This window comes from Notamacropus eugenii, chromosome 2 (assembly GCF_028372415.1).
Source record: "Notamacropus eugenii isolate mMacEug1 chromosome 2, mMacEug1.pri_v2, whole genome shotgun sequence".
NCBI lineage: Eukaryota > Metazoa > Chordata > Mammalia > Diprotodontia > Macropodidae > Notamacropus > Notamacropus eugenii.
This window is the reverse complement of record NC_092873.1, coordinates 388,674,082-388,690,647: the sequence shown is the minus strand read 5'-3', so window position 1 is coordinate 388,690,647 and position 16,566 is coordinate 388,674,082. Positions and strand designations below refer to the sequence as shown.

General features: G+C 37.0%; 1 protein-coding gene across 3 annotated transcripts in view; it reads right to left on the bottom strand.

The window, feature by feature from the left end:
* The window catches only part of NUP133 (nucleoporin 133), a 67,940-nt gene that overhangs the window by 18,470 nt on the left and 32,904 nt on the right, over positions 1-16,566 (bottom strand). For all 3 annotated transcript variants that reach the window (XM_072647470.1, XM_072647471.1, XM_072647472.1), the window contains exons 15-21: positions 15,932-16,156; positions 13,441-13,563; positions 9,518-9,617; positions 8,013-8,264; positions 7,475-7,608; positions 3,565-3,723; positions 2,442-2,577 (exon numbers count right to left, since the gene is read on the bottom strand). In XM_072647470.1, the coding sequence (XP_072503571.1) occupies positions 2,442-2,577; positions 3,565-3,723; positions 7,475-7,608; positions 8,013-8,264; positions 9,518-9,617; positions 13,441-13,563; positions 15,932-16,156 (1,129 nt within the window). The remainder of the gene's footprint in view (positions 1-2,441; positions 2,578-3,564; positions 3,724-7,474; positions 7,609-8,012; positions 8,265-9,517; positions 9,618-13,440; positions 13,564-15,931; positions 16,157-16,566) is intronic.

Sequence of the window (16,566 nt, the reverse complement as noted above, 5' to 3'; positions counted from 1 at the left end):
AAATATTTCAAGAAAATTCAATTCAGCAAGCATTTATTAAATGACTACCACAAACAAAACACTATGCTCGGCATCAAGGTGAAAGAAAAATACAAAAAAAGTCTGCCCTCAGGAAGTGAAGTGATGAGGACAAAGAAAAGGCAGATACAAAGAGCTCTAGCAATGTCTGAGGATGGCAGTGGGGAAGGCAACACTAAAGAAATGTCACGTAAGCTAAGTTTTGAAGAAACATAAAGGTTCTGAAAGGCTGAAGTGAGGGATGTACAATGGCTTGTTCCTAACCGATCAAGTCAAAGTAAAATGTTTTATTTTGGAATACAGAACTGAATCCCAAAGAGATCAAAAAAGGAAGCACCCAAAATGTGCATAAACACCTGGAAAGTAAGGGGAGGCTCATCAACTGAGAAAGACTAAGAAAATTAAAGTGCATGAGTATAATGGAATACTATCCACCACAGAGATAAGAAAAGTGATGGTTTCAAAGAAATCTGGGAAGACCATATGAATTGACAGAGTGAATGAAGTAAGCAGAACCAAAGTAATTTATATACTAACAGGAACAATGTAAAAAAAAAAACAAAACCCTGAAAACTAAATACAATGACCAATAGACACCTGATGAAGAAACAATGAAGAACTGACAGAAAGGTGATGGATTCATGGGAAAGCATAAGACAATATGACATACATATATGAATATGGAAATTTATTTTGCTGAACTATGAACACTTGCTCCAAAGACTTTGTTTTTCCTTCTTTTCTCCTCAACTGGCAGTTGAAGTGGGGAAGAACAGGAGAGTAGCAATAAGGTTCCCCCCCCCCCAAAAAAAAGAAAGAAAAAAAAGAAAAAAGAGCTGTATTGAAGCCTTTGTTAAATGCACTGAACAGTAGGAAATAAGAGTTAATAAGCAAGACAGCTCTGAAAATTACACACAGAATTTATTTTATATTTAAAAGAAAACTAAACATAATAGAAATTCATGTAGAAGTCTTTTCCTGTCCTACTTGGTATAAAGAAATATTCATTTTATTTAGACTAAGTTCAGTCAGTATTTATTACATAAAGAAGAGAATAACTTTATTATTTACTTATGTGCCATAGTGCACACCTGCAAAATATTCATTCTTCATTTCAGATAGTTGCTGGCAAACCTGACATGTAAATGTGTTTAATCCATGTGAATTTAAAATGAACTTGTGAATTTATTTTTCAATGATCAATAAGCTACAGAACTTTAAGGACTGATATTTAAGCTATATTTAGGAAAAATAATATACTAAGTCTAAGAAAAAACATTTCCCTTAAAAGAAAGATATGTGCTGAACAGAATATATACAATTCAATAATAACAGTAAACAGTCTCTTTACACTAAAATAATTAAAAAGCCTTTATTTCACTCTTCCCATTTCTTACTCCTCACATTTAATCAATTACCAAGTTCTGCAGATTTGACCTCCACATCTTTTATGAACATCACCTCCTCTCTACTCTTATTTCTTCCTGGTTCAGGCCTTTACCTTTCACCTAAACTACAGTAACAGGCTCACTTATCTCTCTTCCTCCAGTTTCTTTCTCCATTCTAGTGATCCATCACGACATTGCCAAAATAATCTGCCTATGGCACAAGTATGACCATGTCATTTCCTTGTTCAGAAACCTTCAGTGGTCCATAGGGTAAAATACAAGCTCCTAGCCTGGCTTTCAAGACCCCAGGCCTGCCTTACTTTCTATTATGCACATCCATATGCTCTCACTTCAGGCAAAATGTATTATTAGCTATTCGACAAAGTTGATAATATATCTCTTGCCTCCACAAGTCTAGGGATAGCTACCCTCCTCATCTCTGCTTTTCAGAATCTTCCTCTTCCCTCAGGGGTCAGCTCAGGCACCTCTCTCTCCATAAATAACCTTCCTGGATTTCCCAAGCTCAAAGAACTAGATCCCTCCTCACATTTCCCTAGATACCTTGTCTGTGTCTCTTCTTCATATGTATCACTGTTTTGTGTCATACTTATCTGTGTGCAAATTATATCCCTCCAAGAAGAAATGTGAGCTCCTATGGGGCCTAGGAAATATCACACTCAGATTATGCTTTGAAAAAAATCCATGATCACAGTACAACTGTTCTGATATTGATTTAAAATTTATATCCTGAGAGCAGCAGAGTGCCTCATACTTGGTGGGGACAGAGATAAGAACTAGGCCTGTGATTTGAGTGGAAACAAGCTCCCTATACCAATGCAGGTCAAAACTTTGTAGGGTTTTGGCAAAGGTCCCCCAGTCATCATGTGTCAGAGGCAGGACTTGAACCCAGGTCTCCCTGGCTCTGAGGCCAGCTCACTCTCCACTATGCCATGAGGCCTCAGAAATAAATGCTGGTTGAATGGAATTTATTAAATTCTCTCTTCTGCCCTTCAAAACACTCAGTCCTTTGTTTACCTTCAATTTTTTCCTGAATTAAATCCTCTGAAAAATCTGAAGCTAATGCAGCTAATTTACTCAGGCCAAGAAGTGTTTTCTTTTTTGCAAAGTAACGAGTCTCCATATTTGCCAAGCCCAGAAGTGTTGCATGAGCCTAGAATAAATCAAAATATAAGAACAGATTAAGATAATGGGTAATTAATTATTGCTCTGAGGAAACTGAAATAAAGAATAAAGAGAATTCGAATACACAACTTCTTTTTACTTTACACAGAATCAGATTCAGATCTGGAAGGAACTTTAGAAGGCAGAAAGTCCAACTTCTTCAATTTACAGATGCAAAAACCTGCATAACATAAGATTCAACTTATGTTGAATAAGGGACAAGGACAAAATGAATAGATTTCCGAGGAAGGATGTGAACCCATGTCTTCCTGAATAAACGTTCAGTGACTTATCCATTTCATTATTGCTGTCTCATTTGTATTAAGACTGAGCAACATAAGCACACCTTTTTTACTGATCTGTGAAAAGTGAGGACCCTTCAAGGATCCACACTCCATGATGTTGAAGAGCCAAGATTAGGACCTAGACCAAGACCTAGACCTAGACCAGGGGTGGGGAGCCAGTGGCTTCGAGGCCCCATGTGGTGTTCTAGGTCCTTAGGTGTGGTCTTTTGACTGAATCCAAGTTTTACAGAACAAATCCTTTTATTAAATTTGTTCTGTGAAGTTTGGATTCAGGGTCAAATGTGACTTTAATGCTGCAGGTCCCCCACCCCTGGTCTAGACTTTAATATAGCATTTTACCAAACCTGTCCAAATACAAACTAGGATAGGAGTTTAATAATACAGTCACTATAAACACAAGGAAATAGGTCCTGATTTTTCTGAGCTTTTGTGTGATAATTATTTCTTCTTTTTGCCATCACAGAGCAGTTGTTACTTGCCTGAGCAAAGCTAGAAGCCAGTTCTCTTGAACCTCAACAGAGACTATCTGGTAACCGACACCAATAAATCAAACAGATGAAACACCTAGAGCTTCTTTGTGAAAGGAGGTAAGTTATGAATTATTTATGCTGATACTTTCACAAGCAAATATCAAAACTACATCTATTTGTTCTGTAAAAAACATTCTTTACCTTTTCAAAGTCCTGGCTATTGATTTCATGTAACCAGCTAAGATGCTCATGAGCCTGCAAAAAATTCGTCAGCTGTCCATGTTGAGAAATGGGCTGTGATAATAGTTTGCCACGCTTTCCCTTCTCCAAATACCAACGGAATAGGAAATCTGAAAAATTCTATTAAGAATAAAGCCAAGAACGCATTAATATACAGTAAGTACACTTGGAATAAAAGATATATAATAATAAAATGCCATTTATTCACAAGTCTTATTTGGTCCCCAAAACAGAAATGTTCTAAAAATGTTTGATTCATGTAACATAAGGCCACACAAAGAGAAAGCTGAAAGTTACTTCTGCATGCCAGTGCTGTCATTTGACAGAGGAGAAAATAAGGCCCTGAGACACTAAGGAACTTGCCCAAGACCACAAAGCTGGCAGGGATGCCAAGGCTAGGGCCTGGGACTTAGTGGCCAAGAGCCAGGAAGAATGGGGCTCGAGTTTCACTTCTTTGTCAACCTGAGCTGTGAAGTCACTTAGCCACTAAGCTCACTCAGGGTGTCCTGGTAAAGGTAATTTCCTCACCAGGGGTTCCTGAGGCCAATGAAATCTATTGATCTATCTCTATCGCATATATATATATATTTATATATATATATATATATATATATATATACATGTATATATACATACATACATACATACACATATATATATATACATATATGTGCATCAAGATCACAGTTCTAGAATTGAAGGATGTGTCAGAAGCTATTTAGCATCACTTCTCTTTCATTTTACAGAGGAGGAAACCAAGGTCCAGGAAGGGTGATTTGCCCAAGGTCACCCAGGGAGTAGTTTCTTCAAGGAACCCAGATCCTCTGACTGCCGAGTGCTGCTCTTTCCACTGTCCTATGTGGTCTCCCTACTATAACAAATGATGGTAAGGTTTATCCATTTGTATTAACTAAAAGGTTATCTACTGCTTCAGCTATTTGGGAGCTTGACTCAATATATTCAAAACAGAACTCATGATTTCCTTCCCTTCAGCACATGTTCTATTTTCGTTAAGTGTATCACCATCCTTCTAGTCACTCAACTTTGCAACCTTGGGATTATCTTCCAATTTTTCTCTCTCCCTATTCAAGACGTTACCAGTTTTTACCAATTCCACCACAAAATACCTTGCATCTGTCCCTTTTCTAACATAGGTATCACCAGAAGTCAAACTCTCATTACCTCTTGACACATCTCCTGTTATAACCTTCTGACTTTCAAGTCTCTCTCTCTTCTCTAATCCATCCTTCACAGCCCCCAAAATAACCTTCTCACAACATAAGTCAAATCATGTCACTACCCTGCTCAAGAACCTTTAGTTGCTCTCTACTGCCTCTGGGATAAATGAGTATAAATACAATTGTTGGCATTTAAGGAAATCCCTTGAGAACATGAGTTCCAAATACTTTCCCAGGCTTATGTCACATGAATCCTCATCACAGTTCCAGTCCAAGTATCCTACCTACGTGATCTTTTCTACATTCACCACTTCTTCCTCTCACTTGTGTCTTTGTCCCCTCATTCCCAGAATACACTTCCTCCTCACCTATTTGCTGCAGAATACACGGATCCAATCCAATCCAACCCAACAAGTATTTCTTTTCTAACACCTTCTACGCATAAGATACCAGCTCAGCATTGGGGAATACAAAAACAAAAGAGAAAACAGTCTCTTTCTTTAAAGAGCTTACATTTCACCAGAGGAAGATGACACATCAACATTCAACTCCCCCACTACTACCTCCAGGAAGCTTTTCTCTTATTCCTCTTGTTGTTAATACTTTTCCCCCATCATATATATCTTCATTACTAAGCAGCTAGGTGGCTAGGGAACAGAATGTGAAGTAGGGAGGCCTGAATTCAAATCCTGCCTAAGACAGTAGCTGTGTGACCCTGGGCAAATCATGTAAACATTGAATGCCTCAATTTCCTCACCTGCAAAATTAGGATAATAATGACACATACCTAAGTTATTGTGAGGACAAATAAGATAATATCTGTAAAGCACTGTGTAAATCCTAAAGTGCTATATAAATGCTAGCTATTATTACTATTGTTGCTACCCGCCCCAAAAAAACTGCCTTGAGGGCAGAGCCTAGTTTTTGTTTTGTCTTTACAAACCCAGAGGCTACCTTGCAACAGGCTCTTAATAAACGATTGATTGAGTGATTTAGGATGACTGTACTTTCATGCTTTTTTTCCCGAACTTTTAGGGAGAAAAAGACAAGAAGAGTGTTCCCCTGTGTTTCTCCTGTATTCCATGGAGAACTGGTCCTTCTATTTCCACAAGAACTTAAAAATGAAAAGCAAACCAAAAGAAGCACCCTGTTGGAAAGGTCCAAACTTGGGGGGCTAAATATCCCTCAAACCTCAGCAAATCTCAGCTATGGTTCCATTACAATGAAATGACCCCTTTGATAATTTGATATTTGATAATTCAAGACACTGTTAACGAAATGATCATTCAAAGTAACACAACTTGCTACAGAACTGTTTGTGCTGTCAAAGCCACAGAAACCCAGCAGAGTTCTAGAAAGAAAAGAACATTAACTTAGAGTCACCAGACCCAACTTGACCTCCTGGGCCTGGTCTATGGGCAAAATATTTAATCTTTCTCAGCCTTGACTTCCTTGCCTGTAAAGGCCTGTATTACTGAGCTCAACCACATCGCTGACAGGAGAGCATTTTGTAAATCAAAAAACACAATAAAAAGCAATTTATTCTTAGGGTCAACTATTTTATTTGAGAGGAAAAGGGGACAGGAAATCGGAATTTGCATTATTTATACAGAGAATACTCTTCTAAGCACTTCATAAATATTATCTCATTTGATCCTCACAACAACTTCAGGAGACAAGTGCTATTAATATCCTCATTATACAAATAAGGAAAACTGAGGCAGACAGAGGTTAAATGACTTGTCCAGGGTTGTAGAACTAGCCTGAGGCTGAAGTTGAACTCAGGTCTTCCCGACTCTGGACCCTTTGCTCTGTCCATTGTACTACCAGCTGCCTGGTGCAAGAGAAAGAGAACTTACACTGGAAAGATCATTTGGAGCAGAAGATCTACCTTCAAATCTGTTACTGAATGACCCTGGGCATGTCCCTGAGCTTCTCTGGGTCTCACTTTCATTCTCAATATAAAATGAAAGGGTTGGGCTTTTCGATTGTATCTTGAAGATTCCTTCTAGCAATTAACCAATGATGCTCTAAGCATCAAATTCATGAAGTTCAAATGAGATAACGTACATCAAGTCTAAAGCACCACACAAATGTAAACCACTACTATTATTCTCCCTTTTTAGGAGTAAAGAGGGCAAATATTAAATATGACGTTGAGCTTTCTGAAAGCAGGGTATACATGTATTTTTTAAAGTTTTCTTCTTCTTTACGGAAGTTGTAATTTGCTAAACAAATTAGAAGACAATTTGTAGAAAGTAATTAGGTTTTAAGATGAATAGGGAGGTCTCATTAGGAAGGGGGAAAAAGATAAAAAGCAATTCACTTTCTTTTAATGAGCTACCAAGCTCTGAGTCTCTAAAATGAAGTGCCAAGTATTAATATTAGGGGCTTGAGCATTGTTATGTAACTGAGAATTTCAGTGTCTCAAGACTGGTTAGGTTCCATGAATCAATTAAACATAACTAGAAGTGCTAACAAGAGGAAGCCTTAAAGAAGATGGTCAAATGGGAGACAATCAGTCTCTAAACTTTCCCTCTAAGCATCCTCTTATGCGTATGTAGCTTCTTATGTTCCGTAAGTGTTCATGAAGCTTAATGACTTCTGCTATACTCATTTTCTTTCCAAATATTAGATTTAAAATGTCGAGGTTATGCTGTAAGATTCTCCACATAAATATTAAACTATGTTACCTGATCAGCAAACTGAGTCATGTAACGCTGTAGTCTGGTCTGGTTATCAGTTTGCTCACACATTTGAACCAAGATATCAAAGTCACAGTATTTCTCTGCTAAAGAGGCAGCCCACTGGTGCTGTCCAAGAGAAACTATGAAACCAAAAGTAGAAGAAAAATTGCATTAAGCAACTAGCTAGGTTAACTTAGAGAGAAAAGTATAATAACTGCACTATTTGAGGGGAAATACTTAAGTGAGTTCAGTACTTTCAGTGATTTCGACTTTGTAAAAACTTTATGTGTAAATCCATCTTTAATCTATTTTACAATTAAAATGTTAAGTATTGAGAAGCTTAGTAACTGAACTTAATTTCATGTGCTATACAAATTCATGATAGATACAATCACTCCAATTACATTTGGAAAATAAATTACTGTTGCTTTGTGATTAATTTCAGTTAAGGAAATCACATTAAGCTGCAAATGATTAAACCAAAGAAATTTTACTAAATGTGTAATTTTCTCTGTACTTTCTCCAAATAGACACGAATACTTACGAAGAGGAGACAAGATATCTGCTCTTTTCTGGATGTACTCCATTTCCAAACTGTTATATCTTTCTTGATCACTGGGTTTGTCCACAGACTTAAGTTGAGAAACGTAACTATCCAGGTAAGAATCAATTAGTGCTACAATCTGCTCAGTCAGGATGTTTCTCAGATTGGTATCTACTTGAGGATAAACCACCTTCAGAACAATTCCATGTTGTCGCACTATTGCAGTTCGTACACCAGCAGGGCCACTGGTTGCTTTAAAGCAAAGAGAAAAAAAAATAATAGCGTCAGATACAAAAATTAAGTGGTTAGATAATTGTATAAAAACTCAACTAAAATTCAAATTACTTAGTTATTATCACTTTTGGAAGAAGCAGGCTTCAAATAACATTATTCAAGGCCTATATTCTAACTATATCTAGAGGTGAGCTGCGAATTATTTCTATCAGCACTTTGTTTTTCTTTGTTCAGCAGTTCTGGGCAGTTTTCTTACATCATTCTTGCCTTACAGCATACAGGTTTTTTGATGTGTAGTGTTTTTCTTGGAGATCTATAATCCTTAAATAGCCAATATATCCTCCTTCAAGACTGTTACATTTTATTAGTAAAAGCACATGCCATTTCTCTTAATGATATGGCTTTCTCTCCCTCTTCTTCTAGCCTATCCTTCACTTCTGTGTAGCTCCATACCTAATCAATTATTCTTTCTTTTGTTTCTTTGGTGAGACTTGCCACCACAGATTCAAGTTCTTCTACTGAACCAATAATTTCTGCTGCGTGAGCCATAAATTCTGCTCTCACAACTCTTATTTCCTTTTTAAATATTTCAAGAACACCATGATGGGTTACATGCTCTTGGGAATCCACAGGGTCCTCCCCTAATGAGATGTTAATTCATTTTCTTTTGTCTTGTAATATTTAATCATGGACGTCTGGACTCTGACCTGGTCTGGAGGCCATATTCCCTCCTGTTATTAATATTTTCCCTGTTATCTGGCTATGCTTAAAACCTTTAAGTTTTCTTTCTACTGAGACCTTTGGCAATTTCATTCTTTTCCCCGTATTTTTCCCTATTACTCACCTTCAGAATTCTTCTCCTTTGATGATGGTTTCCCTTGGGGCTGGATAACAAAGCCATCTCTGCATTCTCCCACTTTGGAAATTTATGGTCTCCCAGTTTTGATCTTTGCTCCAACTGGCCTCAGTTGGATGCTACACTGTCTTCCTCAGACTTAGTGAAATATTACACTTTGTCACCTATGTCCTGCCCCAATTCCTTTGCTTTTCAGTTCTCTCTAGCTGAGCTCTCTGTTCACACTTAGTGCCAATGATGCTGTCCCAGTCTTGGCAAGCAAGTACTGGGAGGGAGCAGCAGAATTTTGAATTTTTATTTACAAAACTAGCTTATGGAAAAATACAAACTCATGGATACAATAAATCATTAGATCTAAAATGCTTTAACAAGCAATAATAAAACTAGATTTTTGTGCCTAATTTTTAGAATTTACCTGTCCAAGGAACATATTCAGGCTCTTTTTCTGTGAGTTCTTCCATTCTATATAAGGTATTTCTACTTTGGCGATACTGACTGGCTGCTTGTAGCATATCCTGGGAAAACAAGAAATTATTTCTGAAAATGGAAATTCAAAATATTTCTGAATTTAAGTGGAACCAGAAAAAAATCTGTACTACTAACGTCTATTAAGATCTATGTATTTGAAAACAATTCCCTGTATTTTACATTTCCATTATGTAAATTTCAATTTTTTTAAAAGAATAGATAAAACTAGAAATATAAGCACCTTACAAGGAAATTTAATTAAAAATTAAACAGACCGCACTTTCGTGCATATGCCAGAATATTCTCAAACTGATGTGATCTCATCAATTGCAAGTCAGTCATGCCAGTCAAGTCCGTGCAGCAAGTCTGTGCTCTTGCCCACGTCCTCACATAAATTCATCAAAAATGATCTGCCCCAAATGTCAGAAACCTGCTTCACTTTCTCTTGACATTGGGATGCCAGTGGTGTAATCAAACTGCCTATGTGGCATTGCTCACTCTCATCATGTGACAAGTTCATCTTTTCTTCCTGTCTTATTGACATCTTTTATTCCTATTGTTCAAAATTCTTCACTGCTTACGTGGTACAGCCTATTCAAACCCCACACATTGCCCTCTATGTGATACTCATTTTCAATTCTTTCAAAATTAATGTGTTGTATGTCTCAGTGATAAAATAATACTGGTACAGACAATTCTCACTTTACACAAATTTTTATTATGCATATTCAACTTTAGGTAAAAAACTATGAAAGATCAGTTGAGGAAAATATTGCTTGTTATCATCAGATATATGAGAGAAAAGAGAGCCACTGTTTAAACAAAGCTCGATAGCATCATAAAAAAAAAGTTATGTAGCCAACCAGCAGTAAAAAAGGCTGGGTGCAGTGAGTGGGGAAAGGGCAACACTCTGCACACTTACACTTATTTTATCATATATGCTTTATACCATACCATGCATGCTTTATCATAAGCTTGCTTTGTCTTCCATTGCACAATTCTGTTTATTATCATGGTATGGTATTTAATATATCTGCATTTTAGTACAATTTATGACATGCATGAAGATGTAATTTTATGTGTGTCTTTGTTAAACAGAGACCTGGGAAAGTAAAAAGGCCAAGGTATCCCACTGCACCTGGGCCCATCTCCAGTTGCCTTAATTTATATCTTACTACTGGACCCAGACCTCTCCAGAGAAGACAGCAAGACTGGTGACTCTGCACAGTCTTCTCTCACTTAAATCCAATTTGCTTGCAAGTCATGGCATCACTTTCTCCATACTCTGGTCCTCTTCGAGAACAAAAGAACAGACAACAAGAAGTGAAATGGGGATGGATGTAGGGGCAAATTTGCATTATGTAAAAATCACTTTGCACAGAGGTGTGCAGAACAGTCCACTTACTTAAGGTGAGAACTGCATTTTAAAAGTTAAGCCTGATTCCAGAGGCCAACGGTCTTTCAAAGAACTTTACAATTTCTTGAAAGCAAGCCTGACTGCTTTCTTCCCCTAGTTTTATTCTAGAAGTTTTATTTATTTATATTTTTGCTCTTTTTTGATCCTCACAACAATTCTTGGAGGTAAGTGCTAATATAGCCCCATCTGCCAGAAGGAAAACTAGGTAAGATGTTAAATGGCTTGACTGGAGTCATACAGCTAAGTGAAGACAGTTAGGAAGCACAGTGGATAGAACGCTAAGCCTGGAGTCAGGAAGACCAGATTTCAGATCCAGCCTAAGACACTTATTTACTAGCTGCGTGATCCTGATCAAGTTACTTAATGTTTGCCTCAGCTTCCTCATCTGTAAAGAGACAGCACCTACCTCCCAGGGGTGTTGGGAGCATCAAATGAGATAATAATTATAAATTGCTTAGCCTAGTTTCTGGCACATGGTAAGCGTTACATAAATGTCAGCTATTAGTGATAGGATGTAGCTAAGGCAGGAATCAAACTCAGTTCTTCCTGACTCCAAATTTGGTGCCCTACATTACCTAGCTACCTCCAGTTGTCCATTTAATCATATGGTATATCTGTGCAATAGACATTTTTCATCTACTCACTCTTTCCTGTTTGTATGGTCAGGCCAAACTTATTTTGGGTGGCTGCGGTTCTTTTCCAGTAGGTTCTTTAATATTTCAGGGTTTGATTTAAATATAGTACAACATCATCCACAGTCAGGAACATCTGGAGGACCTCACTATCCATGAGAAATTCCTCTTAGATATGTTCTAGATTTTCTACGTCTAGGTAACAGGCAAAAATCTCCCTATTTCATGCCTTGCCTGACATTTATGACCAGAGAGTCATTAAAAAGGGCTGTTTTTAGTTATATTTTTTTAAGGACTCATGATTTTGCTGTATGGACACTAGATATCTTGCTGAAAGAGAACCTCAAAGGCAGTATTATGCTCTACTGAATCAAATGCTTTTTCATAATCACCAAACAATAAGTACAGCATGAATATATCTTTCTAATAACTTTGAAATGGAAAAGAATATTGCTGTGCAACTGAGATTCTTGGCCTAGGACTGAAGGACCTCTAAGGATCTGTCCTGGGTCAGATTTCATAAACTTAGGTGAGGGGAAAACTATATCTTTATCTCAATATAACTGGTTTCCTTTATAACACTATATATTTTATGAATTTAAAAACATTAGTCTGAAAAGGAGTTCAAGGGTTTCTCTAGACTACCAAAAGGGTTTATGACACAAAAATAGGCTAAGAACCCTTGCTATGAAACAGCACTTGTGAAAATTTACCTGCTTCCTTCTTAAAATCTCTCATAAGCAGGCATATTGGTTGGTAGCTATTGGTGTTGTCTCAGTTGTCCTTTTCTGGGGAATAAATAACATACTTTTTCCTACACTTTTGTTATTTTCCTCTCCTTCAGATACCTTGAGAATGGATACCTCGATGCCTTCACAATTTAATCACTCTCAGCACGAATCTCCTCTATATACACCTGGTCCAATTTGAGAACTTATCCTGTCTTCAATTCTATTTAATGCCTTTTTATCAAGGACTGCAACTAGAGTGCAATAGTAGAGTGAATATTAGACTTTAATCTTAGAAATATAAACGTAAATATTTAATCTAGATCAGCCTTTAAGAAGTTAGAAAATTCCAGACATTCCTTTCCCAAATTAAGTACTTTAATATGCCAAGAAGAAAAACGCCACAACTAAACTTAGCCCAAACATAGGATTCATTGGTAGCATTATGTAGTAGATAATAAATATGTGTTATCTGGTTCATAACTATTCCTCTAATAAAGTCTTGCTAGGATGCTTAATTTGAGGGGAAGTACCCAGTATTCTTAAAAGTTAAGCCAGTGGGGTATACATTCAGGAAAATAGAGTCTTAACAATCCAAAAAAAATCTTTCCAGTACTGACCCAGACTGTCTGTCTTGAGGGAAAGCCCCTAGGTCTGAGTAGGATGACAACCTGATTTCTTGACCTAAGGAATGTATGGACCTATCTACTATAATATGGAAGAGTTATAATCTGCATTGTGGAAAGAGGATTCACACAGTAAGGAAATAAAAGATCTTTTGAAGTACTGATGCATAGTTAATCACTTTTTTAAAAAAAACTCATCATAATGAACATGTGGCTAAAACAACAAATTCCCAAACAATTACCAGAATGGAATATCTGGGATCCAACCTTTTCACTTCTTTCCATACTCATCATCCCCCAATCTCAAAATGCTCTTTTTCCTTACCTCTGCCTCCTGGCTTCCTTTTAAGATTCAGCTCAAATCATACCTTCTACAAAAGACCTTTCCTGGTTTGATATTTTACTTTAATGAAATCTAGACTTTTCATTTGTTCTTTAAGTAAGTGTATTGCACTACATTTTGGTACCTTCAGGATGTTGTTCACATTGACCACCACCTGCGCCCATTCAACAGATTCCATTGGGGTATCCTTCAAGATTTGTTCTTCTTGTTCCAACAAACATTCAAAGATGGTATCTATCTGTGATACCTGTGAAAACAAATACAGAAGACTTACAATGAACATTAAGGTACACCTTTTGCCAAGAGATACAGAAAAATATTGAGATAAAATATTGCATATATTTATGCTGAACACCCTAAAAAGCACAGACATGAAAAGATGTTTCTTTAACATGATCAAAAACATATTTAAAACCTAGAGATAGATTTGCAATGGAGAAGCAATGGAAGTTTTCCCAGTAAAAACAGGGGTAATGTAAGGATGGTACTTCTCTCTATTATTGTTTGGCATCTATAAAAATTAGAGAAGGAAATTTAACAAATTAAGATAAAATGTTAGCAAATATAAAACTATCTCTATTTTCAGATTACATGATAATTCACTAAGAAAACTCTAGATAATCAGTGAAGAAACCGAGATTATTATTCAAAGTGCCAGGATACAAAAGTAAATTCATAAAAATCATCAACATGTTTAACACTATATTTAAGTAAGTTGCAAAGAAGTTTCCAATCTATATTGGTAGAAGTTTCTCACTGAGTTCTCAACATCAAAAAACTCACATCTATGGTTTAAAAAAATTAACAAAAACCAAGAAGAAATTATATTAGAAATTCAATTTAAAATAACAATAATAGCTAACATATCTATAGTGCTTTAAGTTTTGCAAAGTACTTTACATACTCTTTCATTTGACCTTCACAATGATCCTGTGAGGTAAATGCTAATACACCAATTTTATAGGTGAGGAAACTAAAACTGGGAGAGATTAAGTGATTTGCTCAAAGTCAAGCTAGTAAGTACCTAAGACAAGACCTGAACTCAGATCTTCCTGCTTCAACTCCAGCACTCTAACTACTATGCCACTTACCTACCTTACACAATGTATAAAATACTGGAGATTTTAGAGCCTAACACACTCCAGGCACTAAATATTCCCTCTTTCCCCAAGCCTCATGAACACCTAACCCTGTTCTTCATCCTCACCTCCATGCCCTCAACTTCTAGTTCTTTTCTAGGCTATCATCCTTGCACTGACCACATACTACTCTCTCTTCCGTATCTCAACTCTTTGGTGAACAAACGTGTGCTAACTTCTACTCTTAAATCCCCTGACCCACAATCCCCTGATCCCACAATCACACCTTGCTAAGCCCAACCTTAGATTACTTCCACTTTATGTCTCCTTTGCTCCTATGCATGAGTTACTGAATAGAGCTGAAGGGAATCATGAAACCTTACCAAACGGGGCTGCCTCAACTTTGCTATGTAATCTCATTTGGCTCTACCTTCAGCAAGGCAATCATTCCAGTGCTCCCTAACCGAATTCACTACCCCACTCTCCACAGCAACTATTCCTAATCTTTTCATCTCTCCACAAGCTTTCATAGTAATTCTTCCCTCCAAACTCTGCCACAGAACTTGCCTCATAATTCACCACAAAAAATGAGGCAGAACATTTTATATCACTCAGGTGTCTTTTCTCTTTATCTCTTCTTCAATCCTATCTTGGATGAAGGTGGCTCTTCTCCTTGCCAAGAACAACTTCTCTACATGCATCCTTGATCCTATCCTGTCCTGTCTTTTCTAAAAGACGGTCCCCCACTATCATTTAAAGTCTTTCCCTAATCTTCAATCTCCTTCCCCACGTTCCTCCATCCTTAAAAATACCTCAATTCACTCATCCCTATTGGCATCCATCCTATTTCACTTTTCCCCTTTCAGCTCGGTGCCTCCATTTCCTCCTCTATCATTTGCTTCTAAATCCTCTGCAATCCTGTTTCAAACCTCGTCATTCAACTAGAAGTGTCTTCTCCACAGTTAATTACTAAAGTCAAGTCTTTCATTGCTCTTCATTCTCCTGGCCTCTCTGCACTCTTTGCTCATCACCTCCTTCCGGATTTTCTCCTCTCTAGGTTTCCTTGGCACTGCATGCTCTCTGTTCTCCTCCTTCTCAGTCTTCTTCTCGGCCCACTTCCCAAGCACGTCTCCCAAAGACCTGTCTGGAGCCGCTCCTCTACCCCCTCTATTCTATCTCACATACTAATCTCATCAGCTTCCACATTCAATTGTTATTATGCAGAGGACTACTAGAATTCTATTTCCAACAAGAGTGTCTCTCTTCAACTCCAGCCCTGCCTCACCAACCCCCTTTTATCATCTTGATTTGGATGTCTTATAGGTATTTCAAATGTAACATGTAAAAAAATAGATTTCATTATCTTTCTCCCCAAACTCTTCCTTCTTATTTATTCAAGTAACAAGCATTTTATATAAAAAGCATATATATTACATATAACATGTAATATGCTATATTATATATTTACATACATAATAAAATACACATGTTATAGCTTTACCAAATAGATAAATGCCAAAAAAGAGAACATCTTACCTCTCTAAAAAAGACATCTGCAGGAGTAAGACTTGGTGGGACATCACATTCCCTTTTGTTTAAAGCATTTAAGATAGCAGTATTCACCAAGTCAGAAAGTCTAGAATGGTGGTTTTTGAGAACAATCGCAGCCGACAATTTTTCGGCATGTTCACAGAGCAACAGCCGTGTTGCCATGGGCATCCCCCTTAATAGAGAAGTGCCCAGACGATCAAATAAGCCGACCTTGGAAAAAAGATAGACCCCATGTGCTTAGAAAGAATTTATAGTAATATTTTAAAAATCTAAGTAAATTTTCACCTGGATTAAGTTTCAGAAACCTTTGATTCTTATATTATCTGACCCTTTTCCAGCCAAGGTCAGGGAGCTTTTATAGGTTTCTCATTCTCAATCTATCAAAAGTATCAAAGAAGTCCAAGGATAAAGTAAATCTGAGGAACCACTTCAGTATTTCTTTTAGGACATACCCTTTCCTACAACTTGCAGATCTTCTTGGCCTACTTTCTTGCCTTGACTTCTCACACTGTCACCTTGTAGCAAATGACTTGGCAGTTCTAAATTTTCAGTTATATCCTTAACTAAATAGCATTTACCAAATACTTATTTTTATGAAAAGTTTTTTTTTATATTATAGC